We start from the raw sequence: 27,470 nt of genomic DNA, 5'->3' as shown, positions 1-27,470 counted from the left end.
ATTGCTGTATTTTTAAACAAATAACCTAATATGGACTCATGTTTCCCAGAAACAGGGTTTATCTATGCAAAGAAATTTGCCCTTCAATGTCATTAAAATTCACGGCATTTGGTTTGAGGTGTTGTTGTACATAGTGTTTTGGTGCGTTAAATTTTATTACTTGAAACACTATAGGTCTTGTGTTATACAAAAACGTTTTGCAGAAGAATAGATATTGAATAATTTCGATGTTGATGCCAAGTAATATACCAATACAACATTTTTCTACTATATGCTTATAGAACGACCACTTCTACAGTATCGAGTGCAAGCAATTTAAATGAAGGGTGTGGGACCACGAAAACCTGTTTCAGATCTCCAACGGATTGTACAGCAGGAACCTCTGGATGTCTTTTTACATCTTGGATCTTTGTAGGCAACTTTTCTTTTAATTGTTGAAACGAGACTAGATTTTTCCTTGACAGTCGTCTACTGCAGGGGTCCGTGTTTTGCACTGCAGACCGTTTTTGAAACTGAAATTTTATCGCGGACGGGCCTTCAGAAAACTGCAAATATTTAGCAATAAAAACGTCTAAATTAGTTTATCATCCCCGGGATGAAAGAGGAAAATTTTCAAAGCATTTACCCTAAAAAAGTATACGGCCCGGTATCGAACTCCTCGCGGACCGGCGGTTGCCGACCATTGGTCTACTCTACACCTGCTTTTACTTGTTGTATCGCAAAACATGTACCACAGTTGGCAGAAAAACGTCATTTTGGGTGACATCTGTTGTTGAGTTATAGATTAGAAAAAAGAATTTAGCTTAAGTGTGCTGGAAATACCTTTTCGCGAAATTGCAGAAGTAAAAACATTGATGTTAACAACTGTATTGCAGTTGCTACGAACTAACCTAGGTAAGTCCGCGTTCCATTGGGGCGCGGGTAACCAAAAGGTTCAGACCGAAATCAAATATTCATTACTTGTTTGTTATTCCGGCCTCCCCCGGTGCAACATCATTTTTTAGCTTCACAATTGGCTAATTTTCATGAAATGTAGATTTTTACAGTGCAATGGTTAAATATAAGGCCAGGTCATACCATTTGAGAAGATATGACAAAACGCATTGAAAAATATCGTTAAAAGGGTGATAAAAATTTTGGTTGACTTAAAAGTCGATAAGATTGCTTTCAAAGTATGTTAACAAAAGTATGCATGTCTTCTATCACTCCGAATGTTTTATGCTATTTGTACAGAATTCAGCCAGCAACAATTTCGATTTTGAATTAGTCGGAGCAACTAGTGGTAGTTATGTGGCCGTCGCATTTTCTGACGACAAGCTGATGGAAAGTGACGACCTGTACTATTGTACTTCGTCAGCTCTTGTATCTGGGGCCATTCAAGCTGCGCGAAGCCAACCTCCACTGTTGCCAAACCAACTGGTAGGTTTTTTTTTTTGATAATCATAGGACCTTTATATTTTGTAAGGGGCGGGGATTGATGGTTTAAATAAAGTTTTGTTATCACTTGGTTATTTTTATTTCCAGAGTTTCAACACTTTATTTGTTTCAAAAGATCGTTGTTTGCAGTTTTATTCCATTTGTTTGAAGTTTTAAATCTATTTGCCGACATTCGATGGTTTATTTAAAAAAAACTTTCGACAAACTTTCTTGTGCAGATTGGTGTAAGTGAGCCAACCAATACCGTGGACGGCGGAGTGCTAAGTTGCACTTTCAAAAGAGATGCAAACGTCACGAAACCTTCGGCAAGCGGCGAAAAAACTTTCAACTTTTTAACCAACCAGTACTACGTGTTAATGGCAACAGGGCCCATGGCTGGAGGTATATGCAAGATTTGTATTTCTTTCATAATAATATTGGACATTAATCAAAATTTAGTCCTAATCCCATGTAAACTTTTATAACGTATAACTTCTGTAAAAAAATGTAAAAGTCCTTTTCATACTAGTCTTTTTGCAGAAAATATTGGTTACCATCAAACAAATCGCTACCAGTCCAACATGGCCTTAAATTTTACCACTCCGCCCGAAAACACCGCAACAACAACAACAACAACAACCGCAGAGACAACAACAACCACAGTCGCCACGTGGGTTGCAGCCCTGGTACAACATACCGTTTGCGACATAACAGGATCATAATTGAGAGTTTGTAAAATAAGCAATGTCTGTCGCTCAACCAGGAAACATGACAATTGACGGTCGCTGATTTTTTAAATAAAATGGAAACACGTATTAAAGAAACAGGATCCATCTGTGTAAAAACTTTGATATATAATTTGCGCCTAAGTGACATTAAAAATAACTTAATTTAGAGTCTAGTTGTTGTTTGTCCATTACATTTTATTGCATGAAACACTACAGGTCTTGCGACATACAAAACGTTTTGCAAAAGAATAGATGTGATAAACCTTTTGATGTTGATGCCAAGTTATACACCAAAACAACATTTTTCACTTTGCTAATAGGACGACCACTTCCACTGTATCGAGTTCAAGCGACTTTGATGAAGGGTGTGGGAGCACGAAAACCTGTTTTAGATCTCCAACGGATTGTACAGCAGGAACCTCTGGATGTCTTTTCACTTCCTGGATCTACGTAGGCAATTTTTGTTTCTGTTTGATATTGATTGTTAAAACGGGACGAGATTTTACTTGACTGGCACCTGTTCGTTATTGTTGTAAAACATGCACCACAGTTGGCAGTGAAACTTACTTTTGGTCTTAAGGTTATTAAATACAATAAAAAATTAACTAAAATGAGCTGGGAAAAAGAAATACCATAACGAGTCGTTATATTTTATTATTCAGCAAACGCAAGTGCATTTATGTGACCTTTTTTTTACTTACGAACTAAAAGTCAGTGTTACCACTCGAATGTGGAGAAATTGCTGAAGAAAAAACATTAATGTTAACAACTGTATTGCAGTTGCTACAAACTAACCTAGGTGAGTGAGTGGTGCTTTTGGGTAGGGGCAATTAAAAGGCCCTATAGAGTTCGAGCCGAAACCGAACATTTGGTTAAAAGGCCAAACCTAAATTCCCTTCCGGGCGAATGTTTTTAACTCAAACTTGCGTAATTGATTCAGGTGAACTCATTTACATGACACTCCAAAATAACTTTTACAATCCGTAAGCTGAACAAAACACCTACTGTTTTTCATACCACGTTAGTTAATTTATGATGTTTTCAATGTGTAAATTTGAAAGTTAAGCCATTAATTTCACACAACAAAAAAGTTCGGTTTCGGTCGAATTTTAAAAATGGTCGGGGCAGAAACTGCAACATCGGCGAAACAACATATTTGGCCAAAATGTTTCGTCACTTTTTCTTTCTTCCCGTACGCCAACGCATGTGAAGGCTACTAGGCATTGTTCGCTGACGACCAACTAATAGACAAACATGTTGTACGGGCGACGGATGATCTTTCGGAAGTAGCTTTTCCTTCTCATGGGCGACACGTTAAGCGTTCGGTGCGTTTAATGTCGAGTCGCTGCGATACGCTCGAGCTGCCCTGTAAATTATGCGTTTTGTCGGGATCGCACGATTTTCGAACGGCAGCACGCAATCTCTTTGTCTTCACGTGTTTGGTGCACGCGAAATTGGCCAAGTAGAAACATGCTAACAACATCGGTGTTATTTGCTGTCTATAGCCCCAAGCTTAGAACCTCGCGAAAAAAACATGTGAATTACTTGTAATTGTTTTTTACTACTACCGGTGCAACATGATTTTCTTTTCAGGAGCGGATTTGGCTCATTTTCATGAAATGTGAATTTTTACACTGCAATGGTTAAATATAAGGCTAGGTCATACCAATCGAGAAGATATGACCATGGTTACTGAACAGTATTGGTAAAAGGGAAAAAGTAATAAAATAGTTGTTTGATTCAGAAGTCGATTTTATAACATTGTTTTCAAATGCTGTTAAAAAAATGCAAAAAAAGGTTTGTTGTTTTCTTTCAACCATCAATGTTTTATGCTATTCGTACAGAATTCAGCCAGCAACAATTTCGATTTCGAATTAGTCGGAGCAAATAGTGGTAGTTATGTTGCCGTGGCATTTTCTGACGACAAGCTAATGGAAAGTGACGACCTGTACTATTGTACTTCGTCAGCTCTTGTATCTGGGGCCATTCAAGCTGCGCGAGTCCAACCTCCACTGTTGCCAAACCAACTGGTAGGTTTTCATATCAATGAACTTTTATATTTCATAAGAGGCGAGGATTCAAGGTTCAAATGAAGTTTAGTTATCACTTGATCAAAGAAATAAAAATCAGAGTTTCAACCCTTTATTTGTTTGAAAATATCGTTGTTTGCAGTTTTGCTCCTTTTGTTTGAAATTTTGATTCCATCTGCCACAATTCGATGTTTTATGTTTTAAAAACTTTAGACAAACTTTCTTGTGCAGATTGGTGTAAGCGAGCCAACCAATACCGTGGACGGCGGAGTGCTAAGTTGCACTTTCAAAAGAGATGCAAACGTCACGAAACCTTCGGCAAGCGGCGAAAAAACTTTCAACTTTTTAACCAACCAGTACTACGTGTTAATGGCAACAGGGCCCATGGCTGGAGGTATATGCAAGATTTGTATTTCTTTCATAATAATATTGGACATTAATCAAAATTTAGTCCTAATCCCATGTAAACTTTTATAACGTATAACTTCTGTAAAAAAATGTAAAAGTCCTTTTCATACTAGTCTTTTTGCAGAAAATATTGGTTACCATCAAACAAATCGCTACCAGTCCAACATGGCCTTAAATTTTACCACTCCGCCCGAAAACACCGCAACAACAACAACAACAACAACAACCGCAGAGACAACAACAACCACAGTCGCCACGTGGGTTGCAGCCCTGGTACAACATACCGTTTGCGACATAACAGGATCATAATTGAGAGTTTGTAAAATAAGCAATGTCTGTCGCTCAACCAGGAAACATGACAATTGACGGTCGCTGATTTTTTAAATAAAATGGAAACACGTATTAAAGAAACAGGATCCATCTGTGTAAAAACTTTGATATATAATTTGCGCCTAAGTGACATTAAAAATAACTTAATTTAGAGTCTAGTTGTTGTTTGTCCATTACATTTTATTGCATGAAACACTACAGGTCTTGCGACATACAAAACGTTTTGCAAAAGAATAGATGTGATAAACCTTTTGATGTTGATGCCAAGTTATACACCAAAACAACATTTTTCACTTTGCTAATAGGACGACCACTTCCACTGTATCGAGTTCAAGCGACTTTGATGAAGGGTGTGGGAGCACGAAAACCTGTTTTAGATCTCCAACGGATTGTACAGCAGGAACCTCTGGATGTCTTTTCACTTCCTGGATCTACGTAGGCAATTTTTGTTTCTGTTTGATATTGATTGTTAAAACGGGACGAGATTTTACTTGACTGGCACCTGTTCGTTATTGTTGTAAAACATGCACCACAGTTGGCAGTGAAACTTACTTTTGGTCTTAAGGTTATTAAATACAATAAAAAATTAACTAAAATGAGCTGGGAAAAAGAAATACCATAACGAGTCGTTATATTTTATTATTCAGCAAACGCAAGTGCATTTATGTGACCTTTTTTTTTACTTACGAACTAAAAGTCAGTGTTACCACTCGAATGTGGAGAAATTGCTGAAGAAAAAACATTAATGTTAACAACTGTATTGCAGTTGCTACAAACTAACCTAGGTGAGTGAGTGGTGCTTTTGGGTAGGGGCAATTAAAAGGCCCTATAGAGTTCGAGCCGAAACCGAACATTTGGTTAAAAGGCCAAACCTAAATTCCCTTCCGGGCGAATGTTTTTAACTCAACCTTGCGTAATTGATTCAGGTGAACTCATTTACATGACACTCCAAAATAACTTTTACAATCCGTAAGCTGAACAAAACACCTACTGTTTTTCATACCACGTTAGTTAATTTATGATGTTTTCAATGTGTAAATTTGAAAGTTAAGCCATTAATTTCACACAACAAAAAAGTTCGGTTTCGGTCGAATTTTAAAAATGGTCGGGGCAGAAACTGCAACATCGGCGAAACAACATATTTGGCCAAAATGTTTCGTCACTTTTTCTTTCTTCCCGTACGCCAACGCATGTGAAGGCTACTAGGCATTGTTCGCTGACGACCAACTAATAGACAAACATGTTGTACGGGCGACGGATGATCTTTCGGAAGTAGCTTTTCCTTCTCATGGGCGACACGTTAAGCGTTCGGTGCGTTTAATGTCGAGTCGCTGCGATACGCTCGAGCTGCCCTGTAAATTATGCGTTTTGTCGGGATCGCACGATTTTCGAACGGCAGCACGCAATCTCTTTGTCTTCACGTGTTTGGTGCACGCGAAATTGGCCAAGTAGAAACATGCTAACAACATCGGTGTTATTTGCTGTCTATAGCCCCAAGCTTAGAACCTCGCGAAAAAAACATGTGAATTACTTGTAATTGTTTTTTACTACTACCGGTGCAACATGATTTTCTTTTCAGGAGCGGATTTGGCTCATTTTCATGAAATGTGAATTTTTACACTGCAATGGTTAAATATAAGGCTAGGTCATACCAATCGAGAAGATATGACCATGGTTACTGAACAGTATTGGTAAAAGGGAAAAAGTAATAAAATAGTTGTTTGATTCAGAAGTCGATTTTATAACATTGTTTTCAAATGCTGTTAAAAAAATGCAAAAAAAGGTTTGTTGTTTTCTTTCAACCATCAATGTTTTATGCTATTCGTACAGAATTCAGCCAGCAACAATTTCGATTTCGAATTAGTCGGAGCAAATAGTGGTAGTTATGTTGCCGTGGCATTTTCTGACGACAAGCTAATGGAAAGTGACGACCTGTACTATTGTACTTCGTCAGCTCTTGTATCTGGGGCCATTCAAGCTGCGCGAGTCCAACCTCCACTGTTGCCAAACCAACTGGTAGGTTTTCATATCAATGAACTTTTATATTTCATAAGAGGCGAGGATTCAAGGTTCAAATGAAGTTTAGTTATCACTTGATCAAAGAAATAAAAATCAGAGTTTCAACCCTTTATTTGTTTGAAAATATCGTTGTTTGCAGTTTTGCTCCTTTTGTTTGAAATTTTGATTCCATCTGCCACAATTCGATGTTTTATGTTTTAAAAACTTTAGACAAACTTTCTTGTGCAGATTGGTGTAAGCGAGCCAACCAATACCGTGGACGGCGGAGTGCTAAGTTGCACTTTCAAAAGAGATGCAAACGTCACGAAACCTTCGGCAAGCGGCGAAAAAACTTTCAACTTTTTAACCAACCAGTACTACGTGTTAATGGCAACAGGGCCCATGGCTGGAGGTATATGCAAGATTTGTATTTCTTTCATAATAATATTGGACATTAATCAAAATTTAGTCCTAATCCCATGTAAACTTTTATAACGTATAACTTCTGTAAAAAAATGTAAAAGTCCTTTTCATACTAGTCTTTTTGCAGAAAATATTGGTTACCATCAAACAAATCGCTACCAGTCCAACATGGCCTTAAATTTTACCACTCCGCCCGAAAACACCGCAACAACAACAACAACAACAACAACCGCAGAGACAACAACAACCACAGTCGCCACGTGGGTTGCAGCCCTGGTACAACATACCGTTTGCGACATAACAGGATCATAATTGAGAGTTTGTAAAATAAGCAATGTCTGTCGCTCAACCAGGAAACATGACAATTGACGGTCGCTGATTTTTTAAATAAAATGGAAACACGTATTAAAGAAACAGGATCCATCTGTGTAAAAACTTTGATATATAATTTGCGCCTAAGTGACATTAAAAATAACTTAATTTAGAGTCTAGTTGTTGTTTGTCCATTACATTTTATTGCATGAAACACTACAGGTCTTGCGACATACAAAACGTTTTGCAAAAGAATAGATGTGATAAACCTTTTGATGTTGATGCCAAGTTATACACCAAAACAACATTTTTCACTTTGCTAATAGGACGACCACTTCCACTGTATCGAGTTCAAGCGACTTTGATGAAGGGTGTGGGAGCACGAAAACCTGTTTTAGATCTCCAACGGATTGTACAGCAGGAACCTCTGGATGTCTTTTCACTTCCTGGATCTACGTAGGCAATTTTTGTTTCTGTTTGATATTGATTGTTAAAACGGGACGAGATTTTACTTGACTGGCACCTGTTCGTTATTGTTGTAAAACATGCACCACAGTTGGCAGTGAAACTTACTTTTGGTCTTAAGGTTATTAAATACAATAAAAAATTAACTAAAATGAGCTGGGAAAAAGAAATACCATAACGAGTCGTTATATTTTATTATTCAGCAAACGCAAGTGCATTTATGTGACCTTTTTTTTTACTTACGAACTAAAAGTCAGTGTTACCACTCGAATGTGGAGAAATTGCTGAAGAAAAAACATTAATGTTAACAACTGTATTGCAGTTGCTACAAACTAACCTAGGTGAGTGAGTGGTGCTTTTGGGTAGGGGCAATTAAAAGGCCCTATAGAGTTCGAGCCGAAACCGAACATTTGGTTAAAAGGCCAAACCTAAATTCCCTTCCGGGCGAATGTTTTTAACTCAACCTTGCGTAATTGATTCAGGTGAACTCATTTACATGACACTCCAAAATAACTTTTACAATCCGTAAGCTGAACAAAACACCTACTGTTTTTCATACCACGTTAGTTAATTTATGATGTTTTCAATGTGTAAATTTGAAAGTTAAGCCATTAATTTCACACAACAAAAAAGTTCGGTTTCGGTCGAATTTTAAAAATGGTCGGGGCAGAAACTGCAACATCGGCGAAACAACATATTTGGCCAAAATGTTTCGTCACTTTTTCTTTCTTCCCGTACGCCAACGCATGTGAAGGCTACTAGGCATTGTTCGCTGACGACCAACTAATAGACAAACATGTTGTACGGGCGACGGATGATCTTTCGGAAGTAGCTTTTCCTTCTCATGGGCGACACGTTAAGCGTTCGGTGCGTTTAATGTCGAGTCGCTGCGATACGCTCGAGCTGCCCTGTAAATTATGCGTTTTGTCGGGATCGCACGATTTTCGAACGGCAGCACGCAATCTCTTTGTCTTCACGTGTTTGGTGCACGCGAAATTGGCCAAGTAGAAACATGCTAACAACATCGGTGTTATTTGCTGTCTATAGCCCCAAGCTTAGAACCTCGCGAAAAAAACATGTGAATTACTTGTAATTGTTTTTTACTACTACCGGTGCAACATGATTTTCTTTTCAGGAGCGGATTTGGCTCATTTTCATGAAATGTGAATTTTTACACTGCAATGGTTAAATATAAGGCTAGGTCATACCAATCGAGAAGATATGACCATGGTTACTGAACAGTATTGGTAAAAGGGAAAAAGTAATAAAATAGTTGTTTGATTCAGAAGTCGATTTTATAACATTGTTTTCAAATGCTGTTAAAAAAATGCAAAAAAAGGTTTGTTGTTTTCTTTCAACCATCAATGTTTTATGCTATTCGTACAGAATTCAGCCAGCAACAATTTCGATTTCGAATTAGTCGGAGCAAATAGTGGTAGTTATGTTGCCGTGGCATTTTCTGACGACAAGCTAATGGAAAGTGACGACCTGTACTATTGTACTTCGTCAGCTCTTGTATCTGGGGCCATTCAAGCTGCGCGAGTCCAACCTCCACTGTTGCCAAACCAACTGGTAGGTTTTCATATCAATGAACTTTTATATTTCATAAGAGGCGAGGATTCAAGGTTCAAATGAAGTTTAGTTATCACTTGATCAAAGAAATAAAAATCAGAGTTTCAACCCTTTATTTGTTTGAAAATATCGTTGTTTGCAGTTTTGCTCCTTTTGTTTGAAATTTTGATTCCATCTGCCACAATTCGATGTTTTATGTTTTAAAAACTTTAGACAAACTTTCTTGTGCAGATTGGTGTAAGCGAGCCAACCAATACCGTGGACGGCGGAGTGCTAAGTTGCACTTTCAAAAGAGATGCAAACGTCACGAAACCTTCGGCAAGCGGCGAAAAAACTTTCAACTTTTTAACCAACCAGTACTACGTGTTAATGGCAACAGGGCCCATGGCTGGAGGTATATGCAAGATTTGTATTTCTTTCATAATAATATTGGACATTAATCAAAATTTAGTCCTAATCCCATGTAAACTTTTATAACGTATAACTTCTGTAAAAAAATGTAAAAGTCCTTTTCATACTAGTCTTTTTGCAGAAAATATTGGTTACCATCAAACAAATCGCTACCAGTCCGACAGGGCCTGCAACTTCACCGCTCCACCCGGAAGTGCCGGTGCTTTGATCCACAAACGCAACATGATGAATGCTCATGTGTAAGTTGGACGTAATATATTTATAACTATTGGCATAGTTTTAATATACTGCAAAACCATATTTAAAACATCGTTTTTAAATCTTTTGTAGCAAAACCTCTTTTTTGCATTGGGCGCATTTGGGGGTCTATTTAATCCCCTCACTGCGCTCGTGCTAATGGTCGCCATGGGTGGCAACAGTTGCAGTTGACGAGGTTAATTTCGGTTGAATAAACGTGATGGCAAGACTTTGCGACAGTTAAAAGAATGAGAACCACACCCTTAATATTTACGTGAAGATAAGTTTGGGTTACAATTGCAGCGTATATCGATGGTTTAGCCGAGTTCATACCATATGAGTTACTCTTTTTCTAGCCGCGTTCGTATCAGTCTAAATCAACAAGTTATGTTAATCATTAACCTTTACCATTAACTAATTGAGGTCAAACCTTTTCTTTTGTCCCATTTTAATCAGTGGCTTTCAATATTTTAAGCTTGGGGGCAAACTAACAACCGCTTTTATTTGCACACTTTTTTGGGTAATACCACAAAAAGTCCTTGAATTTAACTTGCAATGTTAATAAGTTTGTTGACACTGCTTTCGGTAAATAAAACAGAACGAAATTGAGTTCTAGCCATCAGACACACCATAATTTCATAATAAAGCCCTGAAACTTAAAGCATTGATAAACCACAAATATTTTGTAACAGTAGGCTATATACGTGTGTAAAAAACAACTGTTGGTTAAAACGGGAAAGAAGAATGTGCTACTAATGTACTGTCTGATTTAGGTCACTGAAGGTTAAAATTATACTCTTGTGTGTTTTAACAGATCCTTGGTGATTTTGGCGTGGCTGACGTTTACGAGCATGGACGTAGGTTACAAGAATTGAACTTCATGAATATTTTTCATGCCTTTTTTTGTCTTTTGTCCGCTGTAAAAATTGCTTTTGTGTTTTGTTTTTACGTATAAGTGTAGGGATAAGCGAATAAGTATACGTAAAAATGAGCTAGACATCATAGGATTAGAAAAAAAGTGTTTCGGAATACATTCGCATGTTTGCAAGATTTGCAGGGTTTGCCACGTTATCCAAAGCTTTCCATTTTTTGCTGCTTGATCAATCAGTATATCAAATAAGCACGCGTGGTATAAAACACATGACCGCTATAATACTGTATACAGGATTAACAAATGAGTTAGTCAAAAAATATGGAACCTTGTTTACATACACTGATACACAAATTCAGCCGGATAAGTTACACAGATTTACTGCTTGTTCAAAGAGAAAGAGAGAGGAAGATTTTAGGGTAATTTCTGACAAATTTACCCGGATAAATTTGAATGCTTAAACCAGAGCCAATGGACACAATACTGCAAAAGAGAGTGTTTTTAAAAAAAGCGTACGTGAACCCACAGGTCGCTACACGTATACAATCCAATTTGAATCCCTAATATGTTTAATGGCTGCACTGAGGCACCAAAATAAAAAAGAAGGAAAATTTTTAGCCATGCCAACACAGGTCATATTAGAGTAAAACATTAATCAAAAAGTGACGTCAGAAACTGAAATAAATTGAAGGGTAGATTCAGTGTAATTTACCCTGATGAAGACGACCTGTATAGGACGTCGAAACGTCGGAATAAAAATACATTTGCCAGTAGAGCTATATAAACTTGATTATTTTCAAACATTGTTTGACAATGTCAAATTAAAAAAAAAACGTATTACGTTTTTAAATCTAGGTTTGTACCAGAGTTTTGTGAGAAAAAAATCGCAGGAAATTAGACCAATAAAAATGCTCTGAATAATTACCGGTAATGTGGTGTCAGTAACAGAGGAAGTATGCCGAATTTGAAGTGCCCCAGATGTCACATTTACTCAGATACAATAGTACTGCATCATTAACCATTCTAGGAACGATCGAGCCCAAAAGCGAGAGCAATATATTCATTACCAGCTTCGGCAATTCCGTTCAAATTAACATCAATTGTCTTCGAATACTTATTCTGCAAAAAAACACATAAAAAAGTGTGTGTTTTGTTCCTTCGTAGTAGGTATTAAACATGTCTATCATTTAGCATTGTGTGCTCATCATTTTTAAACAAATTTACACTTGACATATAGGGCGTCTTTGCTTCTTCGCGTGTTTTAAAAAATACACTATAAGATACAATGGAATACCCATTTTTTATGCATGTTTGGAATTTTCGAACTGAACGATGTGCAAAGTGTTTCGTTTTTTTTTCACTTTGGCGATTTGGCAACATTGATTGCACATTAGGCTATATGCTGTATATGATGTTTAGCTGATGGAAATAATTAACCACCGTATAAAATCAGTGGTTAATAATGGTTTAGTTGTAAAAGCATCTGGTAAACGGTAAATCTTCGACGCATGTGTCTATCTGGAATTACTAACAGTTGGCGTTAATCCAATAGAGACCGAAGTCATTGCATGTTAGACAATACGTGTGATGTTTAGTTTAACTGGAAAAACGCCGAGTGACAACTAACCAGTAACGCCCCAACGGTATAGGAGTGCTTCCTTGCTGCTAAGTCATCTTTTCCTTGGGCGCCGGTGACATCAGAACACGTTCATTGTTTTTTATTTGAAAGCAAACTGTTTTGTTTTACCGCTGCGACAGATGCTCATTTTTTGTAACATGTGCTTTCATGCGTCCTTACTATTAAAGCTCACTGTAGCTTGCGTTTATTAACAATGTAGTTTTCGGTTTGACGTTTAAATAAGGTAAAAGGTTACTCGGACCACACATTTCATTGTTAAATCTTTTATGCCGAAGGTAATACAAACTTTTCAATAAAGCGTACATTTCATCTAAGATTTTTCAGAGTCGATTAAACGAGTAGCCTATTAGTAAGAATGAACATGTGGCACAGATTAGTAACATATAAACTTATACAATTTTCAAAGTATGCAGATATTTTATTCATAAATTATTTTTTTTACTCGCAATGTTTTTACTCAACGAAAAAAAACTGTCCAGGGTATTTTTTTATTTGCACCGTTTACAAAAAACAACAATATTCACAACGCGCATAGACTACTGTAGGCTAATTATCGAAAATTACAAAACGAGTGAAAACTTACCCACGCCAATATGACAAACATATAGCTTGGTTGGTCGACCGAACAACCAACATTTTTCGGTAATTCCACAACCATCAGTTGAAGCAGGACTCGATAACAAAAATCTAACAACAAGGACCAAAATGTTTTTGCATTTGTTGGTCAATTTGTTTTCTGTGCATCCCGTGCATCAAATGCCTGGACTGATGTCAGTGGGTCATGCCGAGCTACAAAAGTGTGCAAAGTAAAAAAGTCTCCGCAAGAGCGCTCTAAGCAAGTGCTGAATACTGCTTGGAGCAACATCGTGAAACAAACGAACAGTTACTGTCGTAGCACTGTCGTTTGCTTTTGATTTGCCAATACTGTGACATTGGTGGCGAGACTTATTTTCAACATACCAAAACTCTCCAAAATCGGTCGGAACAAGATGTACTATCATCGTAATCGAGCAAAGCACCGCTTATGCAGCTAAAGCTAAGGCTATTTGTTTTAACGCAACGGATAAATTAAGTCCAACATCAGCATTCCGTACATGAATTCAAATTGGACCGACCGATGGAGGGCAGACTGGATGTGAGTGTTACAAAAAAGCTACTCTTCGTTAAATTTCAGAATTATTTTCACAACATGTTTTTTGGTATATAAGCGGTTTTAAAAATAATATTTTTGATTCCACATAAAATTTTTGTAAGCTAATCTAAAGGCTACAACAACTTTGTTTTGCTTGAAAAAACTTTTTGGGGAATACACACCATATAGTCTTACTTTCAAAGTACACAGCGAAACGTGTGGTACGCTAGTCGGGTTTGCAATTGGTTGTTTTCAAAAAGAACAACAAACTAACAAAATAAATAGGTATAATTTAAGAGCGGTTTACAATTTGAAGCACTGCCGAATGAGAATTTAACGGTTGAGTGACTTTAACTTCGAAAACCATGTATGCGTGACAAGTCATTTATAAACCATTGCATTGCCCTCAAGCTGTCACAGTACAGTCCGTGATCTACAACCTGTTTTATGTGTTTGTGTTGTGATGTTGGTTGCGACTAGCGAGTTCTGTGCAGTTGCAAGCAAAAATTTATGATTTATTTAAGAAAGGCCCTTTGTTTTCTGGTTGTTGTTTGCTTTTGTAACTAAATTTGCTGGGAACCGAGTTTTGACAGCTTTGCAGCAAGCAGAGTGCAGGGGGGGTTTGCTAAAATATTCATTTGGTCCATGGACTTAATTACTGCTCTTTAAGCACGCGCATGTCATTACTAACCAAACGTTATGACAAAAAAATCTTACCCTTAGTTTACTTATTTCCAAGAGTGGTAAATTGCCACTAACTAACAAAGTTATTGAGTTTTAAAAAATGTTATCAGTTAGTTTTTAAACCAAATTCCATTCTTCGTGGTTTGTGGTTTACTAACATATTATTTAATAAAATTTGTTGAAATTACCTGTCGTGTTAGCTGGCATATCAGGAAAATGTAAAGTGTTTAACCAGATGTAACAGTTATGGTATTTTAGGCTGCTGTGCCATATATCAATTATTTGGCCTTAATAATGTAATATCTTGCCCAGATGAATGAGAATAAGTGTCACAAATACTTGTCATGTAATTTCAGTAATCTTTCGCTGTCATTTTATTTTTGTTCAAATTAAATTTTCGATTTTCATTGGTATTTGTGGTGGTGTAACATTCACATTTGAATATTTTGGTCAAAAAACAGACTATGTTTACTTTTGTTGACAACATTTGAGCATATTGCTTTTTCCTACAAGGTTGTTTTGGCAAACGAATTTAAATAATGGATGCCCTGAAATGTGTAGTCATCTTTTCCTTTTTGCAAGCTGTAGTGGCAATAGATACATCAGGATGTGGCAGTACCAAAAATTGTCTATACTTTCCGACTGGCTGTTCTCCAACTGATTCTACATGCATTTTCTTCTCTTATGTTTGGGTAAGATATTTTTTGGAAATATAAAGCATTTTTTTAAATGAACAATATGTCAAATTAGTTGAATTTTTAGAAATATACTGCACCTCTCCAGAATTACGTGTACTTTCTGGCATTAAATCAACTTCTAGTGGTTTTAAAAAGTAAAAAGGTTCTCAGACTTCAGCATTGGTTAAAATTAAATCATTTTTGAACTTACGTTTGATCCACGCAGAGTTAATCTTATTTATATTTTAAAAATTGCAGTTAATTTTGTGATTTAGAATGTGTATTTCTGCAAAAAATTTCATTCCAAACATGGGTTTATTGAACTCTGTCAATAAAACTGGTTGAAACATCAACCTTCCATTAGGAGTGAAAAATAGCTGATAAAATATACAGTAAGATAACGTAATCAAATCGTCATCACTACTTGATATCCAAACTATAAATTCTTCGTTTCCAGCTCCAGTGTTAGGCGACTCACGCCACAGGCAAATCAGTTGAAGCATGATTACGTTACGTTATTAATAGCCCTTCCCGACAGGCCTCCGCGCCTTGTCTGAACGCCGGCTTTAAAAGTAATCATGACACAGCAAAACGTTCCTTACCTGAAATTCGGCACAAAACAACATTATAGCATTTTTGTTCGGACTATAAAACTACAATTAGTGTTGTCATAACTGTGCGATAAATTTTAAACAGTAATAAATTATAGGGATGACATCAAACTTTTTTCGTCCAATATTGCTTGTTCTACTGACAATAAGTGTTTTCATAACTTTTTATAATATAGGACTCGTCTACAAATGTCTTCAATATGGAGTTGACTGGAAGCACTGGCAACAATAATCAGTATGTTGGTGTTGCCTTCGCGACTTCCACGGTGATGCGGGACGCTGAGTTGTATTACTGCACAGGCGCAGATGAAATTAAATCAGGCACAATACGAGATGAACGAAGTCCGCCAACTCCTGAAGCGACTCTTCAGGTATAGAAAATATGTTGTCGTAAAGGATGCCATTCTGCAAAACAAAACTGCATTTGTTGGTCAAACCGCTACACTAGCCAAATTTAAAAAGACTGTGTACGAATCTCAGACGCGTCGGTTACCTTGCGGGCAAAACTTTAGTGATGGCATCACGAATTATAATACACAACATTTTAACTTATTGGATTGACTCCCCAAACGCCATACACCGGCTTGAACACATCCTCTTTTATTGCAATATGAACTTGCCGTTTTGATACGTTGCACAAATAAATTAAGGTTTTCTCCCAAACTTGGCTATTAAATAACATTGTTTGATGCTTTTCAGGCAGGGATCGTTCATGTAACTGCACAGACACTTAGTGGTGTGGCAGAATGCGTCTTTCAAAGACCTGCTTCCATTACGAAAACAATTTCCACGGGAGCCGATTTCACGTTTGATTTGGAAACAACACCCTTCAACGTTCTGGTTGCCAGGGGTGCATATACTGGTATAAATTGTTTGTTTCTTTTACAATGTGAAGATATGATTTGTAATTGTAATTTCACATATTATTAGGAGGTGCCCTAGAGTATCATGGACCAGCACCAGCTCGCGAGTCCACCACGAACCAGATAGATTTTATGGCAGATCCAGCAGCGACCACCACCGCCGGCGCCACAACAACAACGACCGCCACGTAAGTTGTAGCTTTGATACACTGAAATGTTCGTGACATACCATCCTCGTAATTTGTTTAAAGAAAGTAATTTTTGTCGCTGAATCTGGAACGTAATTATTGACAATCGCTGTTTTTTTAAATAAGTTACTAAATTTGAAAATACGTTTTTAATAAACATACACTTGGGAATAAATTTTACGAGCAAATAGCATTCAATTTAGAATTTCTTTTTTACGTTCTTGCAACATGAAACGTTTTGCAGAAAATGTTGTGAAGGCATTTTTCACATTAATGCGAAGTAATACACAAATACAACTTTTGAATTTTTTAATAGAACGACCACACCTACTGTATCGAGTTCAAGCGACTTTGATGAAGGTTGTGGGACCACGAAAACCTGTTTCAGATCTCCAACGGATTGTACAGCAGGAACCTCTGGATGTCTTTTTGCTTCCTGGATCTACGTAAGCAACTTTATTTTTGTTTCATATTGATTGTTGAAATGAGACTAGATTATTTCTGACTCCTAAATGTTTGTATTAAGTAAAAGTGCAATTTAGTGACATTAGGCTTTTACTTACTAACCTAAACGTTATGGCCACAAATCGAATATCGAAATCGAAAAGCAAAAAAAAACATAAAGCGTCCTATATTAAATGTATTCAAATTGCTTTAGCTAATTTGTGCGGGGGTAAAACCCTCGGGTTCACATTCCCCATGCGAGTTCGTTTCGACCACCAGTGACGTAAAATCAGGTAAAACGGGCCAAAAACATTTCTTCCCGCTGGGCAAACGCCTTCGCACGACATCGCGAGCTACCAGGCATCGTTCGCCATCGACCAACAAATAGACAAACATGTTGTACGGGCGGCGGATGATCTTTCGGAAGTAGCTTTTCCTTCTCATGGGCGACACGTTAAGCGTTCGGTGCGTTTAATGTCGAGTCGCTGCGATACGCTCGAGCTGCCCTGTAAATTATGCGTTTTGCCGGGATCGCACGATTTTCGAACGGCAGCACGCAATCTCTTTGTGTTGACGGATTCTTGGTGGCCGCCCGGCGCACGCGAACGTACGTATTGACCAAGCGGAAGCATGCTGACAACATCCGTTTCATTTGCTCTCCTCTGCGACAATTACCTGACACCAAATATAAATCCATACTTTTCATTGTTCACATATAGTTTTTGTTTTTAAAATATTTCAGAAGGTTGCGCATTTTAAATTAATACGATTTGTTGAAAAAATGTTTTTGTGTTTTATATCTTTTTTAAGGGGGGTTTACACTTTATACTTGCAGGATGCCGCCGCTAACAACTTTAACTTCGAATTAGTGGGAGCAACGAGTGGTAGTTATGTTGCCGTGGCATTTTCTGACGACAAGCTAATGGAAAGTGACGACCTGTACTATTGTACTTCGTCAGCTCTTGTATCTGGGGCCATTCAAGCTGCGCGAAGCCAACCTCCACTGTTGCCAAACCAACTGGTAGATTGTAATATTCAAAAAACTTTTATATTTCATAAGGGTTCAAGGTTCAAATGAAGCTTTGTTATCACTGATCAAAAAAATTAAAATTTAGAGTTTCGACATTTTAAATCGTTGTTTGCAGTTTTGTTGATTACTTTTTGTAATAAAGAAAATCCCAACTGAAGTACAAACTTTGTTGTGCAGCTTGGTGTAAGCGAGCCAACTAATACTGTGGACGGCGGAGTTCTAAGTTGCACTTTCAAAAGAGATGCAAGCGTCACGAAACCAGCGGCACGCGGCGATAAAACTTTCAACTTTTTAACCAATCATTATTTCGTGTTGATGGCAACAGGGCCTATGGCTGGAGGTATATTAAAGATTGTTTCTCTGTTATAACGTTATTGAGCTTTCAGTAAAATTTAGTGTTAAGCTCTGGTATACCTTTCTTATAATCGAGCCTTTGAAATAGTGTTAATGCCCTACTCATACTAGTTGTTGTTTTTACAGAAAACATTGGGTACCATCAAACAAATCGCTATCAGTCCGACACTGGCCTCAATTTCACTGCTCCGCCTGAAAACTTGGGAGGTGCTGGTGTTTCGACTCACAAACGTAACATGGTGAAAGCCCATGCGTAAGTTCGAATTTCTATATTTTTGACTAATGACAATTGCATTAAAAACAGTATCAATCTTGCAGGTAGGAAATTGTTTGAGGTTAAGGCGCAGGAGTCGACCGGAGTTAATGTTTGATAGATAAAAGTAAAAAAATGTGCCGGTTTAAAGTCTGGTTTTTATTGATAGCTGTACACTAAACATGTACATGTCGATCAGCTTGGGATCAATTAGGTTTTTTAGTTGGGTTTGTGTCGTAAACTATATATCAACAGGTTATGTTAATCAGTAACCTTTCGCCGTTAACCCATTAAGACCAAACCTTAAATTTCGTCTTATAGGAACAGTTATCCCAATATCTATAAGCTTGCATCAAACTAAACAACTTTTTTTGTGGCACACTTTTTTTAGTTTAGCAACACGAAAAATAGATTGATTGAATTTCAAATTTAATATGTTGAGTGGAACTGCTTTTGAAAAAAAAAACTGGAACAAAATGGAGTTCCAGCGTTCTCGTGCTACTCTAATGTTGTCATATGCTATGTGAATCGCGTATTTTGCGGCACATCCCGAATTCTATCACGCCACACTAGTGGTGTAGTGATTAATAAACACCTATATTTAAACAATTGTTACATGACTGTTCAAGTAACGCATTGCCGGCAATTCACACCGCTCAATCAATAACTTGTAAAATTGTTTGATGTTTGTTTTGGTTTCACGTCGTAAAGTTTATATGTCGGTTAACAGTGTAATCAACCCTTTTCCCAACCAAATCACGCCACTTTAAAGCATACACGTAACTGATGCGTGTGATCGATCATGAGACAATGGTTCAGAATGACTTGCAAAAAATCACGTTTTTGGTTGTTTTCCACCTGCGTAAACCTAATGCTGTACACCCAAAATTGTTTGGAATTTAGTTGTAAACAAGACACTATTTCGCTCCAGTGCTCATACCATGCTAGTGGGTGAAACTGCGTTTGTAAATTAGTCGCGTCTTCTAATAACGACATACAACAAGCCACAACAATTTTACGGGCTTAGAAAAGTAATAGATGCTTTTTAAACTAACGAAGCGTGACCAGGGTTTACAATTTAGGCCAGAGCTTACGTTCAATCCAGCGAAAGCTTTCTGAGTTCATATTAATATGCTTCGTTTGAATGCCTCTGACGCATTTGCTAAGCGACAACACTGGTATTGTGGACCTTTGTTTAAGCTGTTTGTAGGTTTTCTATTGACTACTTTGCCTTTCATTGCGTGTTTTCGTTTCCTTTGCAGGAAACCGCCTTTGTTTGCTTTGTGTGAGGCTGCTGTTGTACAGTCTATTTGTTATTTTTGGGCCATGCAAGATAATATTTCATTCCTTGGCATATTTAATTTCGCACCAAAATACGCGCTAAAAGTTTGCGACAATTTTGAGTACAAGAGTAATATTGTGGCATTTTTTTATGTTTGCTTTTGATATGCTGGAGCATAGAGTTGTTTAAAACGGCAAAATACCTTTCTACATTTAAACGAAAACCATTATTTCATTTGAAACAGAAACAAACCTGGCTGTCGGGCGGTTTCTCGTCCATTTCTAACTTCCTATTTCATGCAACTGGTTTAAGTCACCGAACATTAAAATTATACTGCTGTGTTTTAACAGGTCATTGATGATTTTGGCGTGGCTGACTTGTGCAAGCATTGGAATTCTCATTGCTCGTCATTTCAAACCTATGTGGCACGACAGTACATGCTTCAGCACCAAAGTTTGGTTTCAGGTTTGTGCGATTTCCTTTGTACGTAGGTGTACATCCTTTACGGGTATTTCTACGGCCCACTTTTCCGCTTTGGATACGCCACTTTGTTGTTTGTCTGATAAGTTAGCGGGCAACCGTGAATTTACTAATGATTATATTTCGAAAATATACATGCGAATGAAGTGATTGTTTGAATTTTGGATCCATAGTGTTTTATGACTTACATGCACCCTGTAATTTCAGCTTTGGGCCACATCACGGTAGAGTGTTGTTTTTCTTTGAATTATTTTTCTCTTTAAAACCCAACAGAAGTTTCCATTGTTCATTTTGAAACAACCAGTTAAATACGTGCATGGAACATAACTGCATTGTGTTTACACATTACCTCGTAAGAACTTAGTAAACTGAAGCTTTCAGTACACCTAAATCAATCTGTGTTTTTCGTGTTGCAATGTATTGTAAATAATATCAATTTCGCCGATATAATGGCATCCTCAGTTCTAAGCAAGAATTTTATCCGCAACTTGAATCATCTGTATTGAGCGCACGTTGATTCAGGAAGATTTCTGTAAAAGCACAGTTTTATACCTCGTAAGAAGTTAGTATATGAGGTACCTACGATTGTGCAGATGCCTTTGGGCGATGCGGACCAGTCATTATCGACTTAATACCTGACCTTTAGGCCACTTCCACCAGCGTCCCTACCTAGGTTGAAGTAATGGTACGAGCTTAGGCGTCTGGCTTAAATTACAGGGTCGGTATTGTTATTGCCTTTGCCTCATAAATACTATGTCCTTTCACTGTGGTCAGATGAATTCTTTTTGATGTTTGCTGTAGTTACAGGCAAGCAACATAGGCGTAAGCGTGGTATACGCCATGTCTGCTGTGAAAAATAAAATAAAATTTTGGTTTGTTACACCAAAATAACTTATGTTTTCAGATTCACCGTGGTCTGATGATTACAGCCGTTGTTGCAACCCTTCTGGCTTTCATCCTTATTTTCTCCAGCGTTGAAGGTTTCAGCTCGGTGAGTCATTGTTCATTTACATTTCACACGAAACATTGGACCTTAAAAATGACCAGAATTGTTTTGGAGCAATTGCGTTGAAGGTTCGTAAGGACGCTAATTTCCGCAACTGATCACCTACGCTTCCCAAAATACGTATGACGTCTGCACTGTGTTTGATACGATTGTTTTGACAAGAAATGACCTATGTTTAGCCGTGGCTACTGAACTGATCACCATACAGTACAAGCTAAATTTGCATATACTTGACAAAACTTTATATTTAGCAATTTTCCAAAACAAGTAAAATGTTTAAAACCAGTCTTGTATTAGAGAAAAAAGGAAAAATGCCGGGGGAAAAGATCTCAAATTTAAAACACGCACAAAAATGCATGACACGAAAGTTTTTGTATTACATATCATGCTTGATATGTTCTGTTATGCTGTCTGATACGTTTTTACCAAACTACTACACTTGTATTTTGCAGAACGCTGGGGCCCACCCTATCATCGGTATTGTTGTGACCATCCTTGCCATAGCCAACCCGATAATGGCTTTATTCCGTCCACATCCGGGTACCCCAAGACGATGGATTTTCAACTGGGGCCATTGGTTTGTTGGATCCGCTGCACGTATTCTTGCCATCACAGCTATCTTCCTTGGTATGTAATTTATATTTTAACGCCAGTGAAACTATCACTATAATGGCGTATAATTTAGTTTTGGACCCAGTCGTATTACATTGTTCGGTACAATTAGTCAATGGTTGATTTTCTTCGTTTGATTTTTTGTGGTCTTAGTTAAGTATCTGCATTTGACGAACTGGAACAAACACAATAGTGTGCTTTTTTGTGGGCCTCTCAATAGTTAAGCGTCCTTTCAAACATGGTTTGAAAATCACGTTTGAAATGCTCGGTAAAAGGCACTGCAGCAAGCTATGCCATTAGTACCAAGTCAGCTCTTTTCCGGTGTATGCAGAAATGCAAAGTCGATAGCAATATTTCCGCGCATTACGTTGGAAAATTACGCCATACAAGCCCAGACAGTTGTCGGTTTTTCTGTTTTACACCGACATGTCTGGCTTTTTCATGCTAAGAAATTACAAATGCTGCACTGTAGCATGGGTTTGGATGAGGCTTTGTCGCATAATTACGAGTGATTTTAATTTGTCTATCGCGGCTATATGAGTTTGATAGTACTCAATGACTAATGCGTTTAAAATCCAACAGTTAATAGTCATCAGATTAAAACGTATTCCCATTTTCCCTGTTGGTTTTCAAGTAATCCCAGAGCAGACCATTGTTTTTCAATTGTTTTGTATTCATTCAAAACTGTTACCAATAAAATTCGAAAAGCAGTACACAAGCTTTCACAATATATGCCGGTAACATCTTAGATAATGAATAGAAAATTGGACAATTAATTTGTTTCCAAAAAAGTCTGTGAGATGAAATGGTAGACAAGAGCTACGAAAATATACGCAATTTTTAAAAGTATCTGTACTTCGTATACCAAAGATGCTAGGTACTTACGGATGTTGCCAGCAGCTGGTTAGTGGAGTTGGTTTGTGTATTCGTGCCGCAATCAAAATATACTTCGATCATAAAGGAACCCAAACCACGTATGATTGTGTTGACTTGCGGATGCCGCAGCCCAAGCGTATCACCCACCCACTCAATATGCATAGCCTGGGCGTTGGAAATCCTAACACAGGCTACAGAAGCTCCATGACGTTTTGTCAACCTTTCACGTTGTTTCACGAAATCGTGCTAGTCACTCTCGCCGTGACAGAATCCAACCTGATAACAACTCCATCATGACAAGTAATTTTGCGACTTTTGTTTCAAACTGTTGCTTTTGTGATTTCAGGTGTCGATCTAACAGCTCTTGATCTTCCCGAATGGGACACCTGGGCTTTGGTGGGATTTGTCTGTTACCACGTTGTCTTTGAGATTATTCTGGAAATCCTTTCGGCAATTTACGGACACATTGATAGTAAGATAAATAGTTATACTATTGTTTATCATGTGTCAATTGGGCTCTTGGTTTTTGACAGTATTTTTAATCGCTTTATGCTATAGCATGTTAGTAACTAAAAAGACCGTATATGCTCCCAAGCAAATACAGTGAATTTATGTGAGTTGGACAAAACAAAAAGTTCAAGGCACCTTTAAAAACTGATCTGGTGACTTGGTTGGTACATTGCCTGACCAAAAACCACAAAGTCCTCGTCTCATTGCACATTTCGAGCACTTGAAGGGGTTTCATGTAGGTAATCTGTTGAAACGAGCCACGGTGCGACAACAACCAAATCTCGGCGTTTATAGGACATCTTCTGACGTATTTTGTTTGACTTTTTAAAGGTTACAAGAAGAAAAAGCCATCTGATGATATGCCAATGGATGATGAATCCAAAGAGAATATGGCACCAAAGGTGAGACATTATAATATACATACTTTTGCGATCAGATTTTGAAAAACTTCTAGCAGTGCATTTAAGAAAGGTTATCAGCGAAATGCCATCATTGATTGAGGTATATTTAGCCCGTTCTGACATAACAGAAACGCCAGTTGGCACTCATCCTGCTTTTGATATTAATAATATGACAGGTGTGTTTTTCGCGCAATCCGTCATGGCTTGGCTTTCACCCATTATACCAAAGACTGTCGACTGCCGTCTGTCATATGTTTACGCACTTAACAAAGACAAACAAGTCAGTTATACTTACTGCAATATTTAAATACACTAGAGCCAGGAAAATGCCGTGTGTGTTCGGATAATTGCGTTTCAAAATTGCGAGTGACCATTGTACCCATGTGCACAATCCATAGATTTAAGTATACTCTGGTAAAAATGCAAACAATTATAACTTCATTCTTCCATGTTTTTTGGCAAAAAAGTTGCAAAACTGTTATTGGTTTTAATTCCCCAAATATTATACGTTAGCAGCAAATGTAGAAATGTTGTATACCGACATGCTGGCTTATTTTCCAAAGTATACTTCAAATTTATCTGCTAAGTATTACCCACGCACCGATATGTACAAAGTGCGGTTAAGTTACGTTAAAAAACCTTCCATTTTCTATATCATTCTGATGAAGCTAAAATTTATTGATAACTTCAGGAAGTAAGTTTTTAAACTTCGTCCAAGGTTTGAATGTGACGCTTATGAAATGATTCAGCTTTTAGGCATATAAGCTGACACGCGTGTTTCCTGATTATAATTTCTGTGACCATACTTGATTGTCATTGGCTGAGTTTAATGTCAAGTCATTATGACGACAAGGAAATCGAATCTTTCCGCCTTACCTTGCATGCCGTCACGCGTCAAATATACGTCAAAAGGTCAATAGACAAGGTCCTTTCAACGCCAAGGCCTTTCAAGTGCCCTTTGACTTGTCATTGTTAACTGAACGTTCTGGGAATGAAACGGGCGGTTTGTTGTACAAACGTTGTTTAACACCGTGGTAAACCTGTTTTACCTTTGTTTGTCCTGTGAAAAAATTCTGAAAACATTCATACAACAGGTTGTGAACTATGTTTGCCTTTTTCCTTTGTCGCGATTTGACCCTGTAAGCTTCCGCATTCTGTCAGGAGATACGCACTGACATGCCAAAAACATGGCGTTAGTTTTTTCCTATGGCTTTTAGTGGATGGGCCCGTCCAAAACATATGCCATTAAACGTGGCCAAAATAGTTTGTATTTGTATCTTTAACGTCGACGCACTAAAGATTTTTTACGACTGTTAGATAGAACGAAACTTATCGAAATGAAGCTCAGAAAATAACTCGCTGCGTACAAGCTTAATGTTTTTGCATACCTTTTAATTGAGAATTAACACAAATATTTTTCTCTTGCAGGGAGCAACCGTCAAGTACTTTGTGCTTATTCTGTATTCATTTGGCAACCTGGCTTTCGTCCTTGCATTTTTAGCCGCAATCGGGCAAATGGATTAAGTGACAGCAGTCGTGTAGCAATGTTGGAATTTGCATAGCAGTATTCACACCGAACTGCTATGCTCAAGAACAAATCACACTCGTTATGCGCCCTATCATGCAATTTTTATGAATGTATATGTATATATTGTTTGTTATGTATATATATGCGTGATAACACATTTTAACGTAGACGTCACTGAAAAAAAAAGTTATTCAGTTTTATAACTAACGCCCAGCTAACTGTTAGCAACCATTTTTAGTAGACGAATTATTCTTACATGTATTTCGTATGTTTATGCGCGGGAAAACTCAGTTACCTTTAGATTCTATTCAAATTGGCCGAAGTTGCGAAACAATAAAGCATATTTTTATGAAACCTTAATATATTTATCTCTACAACCTGTATAAATTTTTGGAAAGAGTGATATACCTGTGCAATGTATCTCGGTCCGTCCCAACTTTCTGCATAGTGGATTGGTTCGGGTGCTGACAATGTACTTGAACAAGGTTAAAGGGTTTTCTTTGTTTTTTAACTTTGATAATTTTATAGAAGGTTTTCAGCGGTTGCCTGTTTTTTCGTGCGTGTGTGTTGCATTCCAAAATCATATGGAAAACTTTGTTCAAATTTAACTCGACCGTAAGTGTGACGTCATTTGATGTAATATGTGACGACTCCTGGCGTGATAAACGCTCCCAAGTGGTATTGCATGATTATATTGTATTTTACCGCTTTTTTACCATAATAAATGTCATACGTTTGTGGTTTAACATAATTTGTCTGAAAAATAGTCTACTTCGAGTGGTAACATACTATTTGCTGATTTTAAACGTAGAACGTGCTTGTAACACATATTCTGTACGTTTATTCTTCACTTACTCCATTCCACAAATTGCTCCTGAAATTAGTTATCTACCTATTAGCCTACTAGCCTATATGTAATTCTCGATTGACTTTGTAAACTTTTCATCTGAAGCTTGCATTTGAAGTGAAATAAATCGTTGTGATATCGGAAATGATTCTTTTTTAATGTCATTTTTTGGATCACCGAAGCTGTCAATAAATAGAGGACTTTGAAAAGGTTTTTGTTTTTAATCAGCGATAAAATCATTGTCAACTTCGCCGCTAAAAATTTACAGTTACTCAGACAAAAATAATTTTGCTTAGCTACCGTTTGTGTTTTCAAAAGCTGTCGCAACTAAGCGATAGACTGAAAGGTTAGAGATAAATTGCCTTTGTGGTAAAATTTGTCGTAACCACGCTACGCCTTTTCCAAACATTTTGGTCGGGTAACCTGGCCACTTGTTTTGTCTCTATGTGCCCAACTCCTCTATTGTTATGAATCTAAACCAAATATGCGGTAAATGTCAATCCTCGAACCGGTTTTTAAGTAACGATCAATGCTGTGTGTTAGCTGAACCTAAAGACATCGATCTTTAACTTAAAATAAAGACGACGGTAAACAATTTGTAATTTTACTGTAGAAATAAGCATTTTTTGTACAAATAAGTGTAAATCTGCAACTAAAACAATTTATTCATAACTTTACATTGTCCCCAAAAATTTCAACAGCAAAATTAGTGCACCTCTCCTAGCGAGAGCCTATTGCATTTTGTGCCAATATATGGACAAATTACAGAAATAAGAACAGTATGGCAACAATGCCGTGTCGGTTGGAAAGTTGACCATTTTTAGGTGTTTTACATAATTAAATTATAACCCT

General features: G+C 37.4%; 1 protein-coding gene across 2 annotated transcripts in view; it reads left to right on the top strand.

The window, feature by feature from the left end:
• The window catches only part of LOC145223194 (uncharacterized), a 30,016-nt gene extending 3,253 nt beyond the window's left edge, over positions 1 to 26,763 (top strand). The window contains exons 4-25 of one of the 2 annotated variants that reach the window (XM_080089566.1): positions 282 to 411; positions 1,234 to 1,419; positions 1,656 to 1,818; positions 1,957 to 2,086; positions 2,465 to 2,594; positions 3,989 to 4,174; positions 4,406 to 4,568; positions 4,707 to 4,839; positions 5,218 to 5,347; positions 6,743 to 6,928; positions 7,160 to 7,322; positions 7,461 to 7,593; positions 7,972 to 8,101; positions 9,497 to 9,682; positions 9,914 to 10,076; positions 18,950 to 19,076; positions 20,709 to 20,823; positions 21,743 to 21,829; positions 22,297 to 22,471; positions 23,679 to 23,804; positions 24,173 to 24,243; positions 25,672 to 26,763. In XM_080089566.1, the coding sequence (XP_079945692.1) occupies positions 282 to 411; positions 1,234 to 1,419; positions 1,656 to 1,818; positions 1,957 to 2,086; positions 2,465 to 2,594; positions 3,989 to 4,174; positions 4,406 to 4,568; positions 4,707 to 4,839; positions 5,218 to 5,347; positions 6,743 to 6,928; positions 7,160 to 7,322; positions 7,461 to 7,593; positions 7,972 to 8,101; positions 9,497 to 9,682; positions 9,914 to 10,076; positions 18,950 to 19,076; positions 20,709 to 20,823; positions 21,743 to 21,829; positions 22,297 to 22,471; positions 23,679 to 23,804; positions 24,173 to 24,243; positions 25,672 to 25,767 (3,109 nt within the window). In that variant the 3' untranslated portion in view covers positions 25,768 to 26,763. Of the gene's footprint in view, positions 1 to 281; positions 412 to 1,233; positions 1,420 to 1,655; positions 1,819 to 1,956; positions 2,087 to 2,464; positions 2,595 to 3,988; positions 4,175 to 4,405; positions 4,569 to 4,706; positions 4,840 to 5,217; positions 5,348 to 6,742; positions 6,929 to 7,159; positions 7,323 to 7,460; positions 7,594 to 7,971; positions 8,102 to 9,496; positions 9,683 to 9,913; positions 10,077 to 10,214; positions 10,333 to 11,144; positions 11,470 to 18,949; positions 19,077 to 20,708; positions 20,824 to 21,742; positions 21,830 to 22,296; positions 22,472 to 23,678; positions 23,805 to 24,172; positions 24,244 to 25,671 lie in introns of those variants that run through there. The other variant, XM_080089567.1, reaches the window with a different exon arrangement.
• Positions 26,764 to 27,470: the final 707 nt, after the last annotated feature.

This window comes from Phallusia mammillata, chromosome 4 (assembly GCF_965637545.1).
Source record: "Phallusia mammillata chromosome 4, kaPhaMamm4.hap1.1, whole genome shotgun sequence".
NCBI classification, from domain to species: domain Eukaryota; kingdom Metazoa; phylum Chordata; class Ascidiacea; order Phlebobranchia; family Ascidiidae; genus Phallusia; species Phallusia mammillata.
This window is presented reverse-complemented; position numbering and strand designations above follow the sequence as displayed.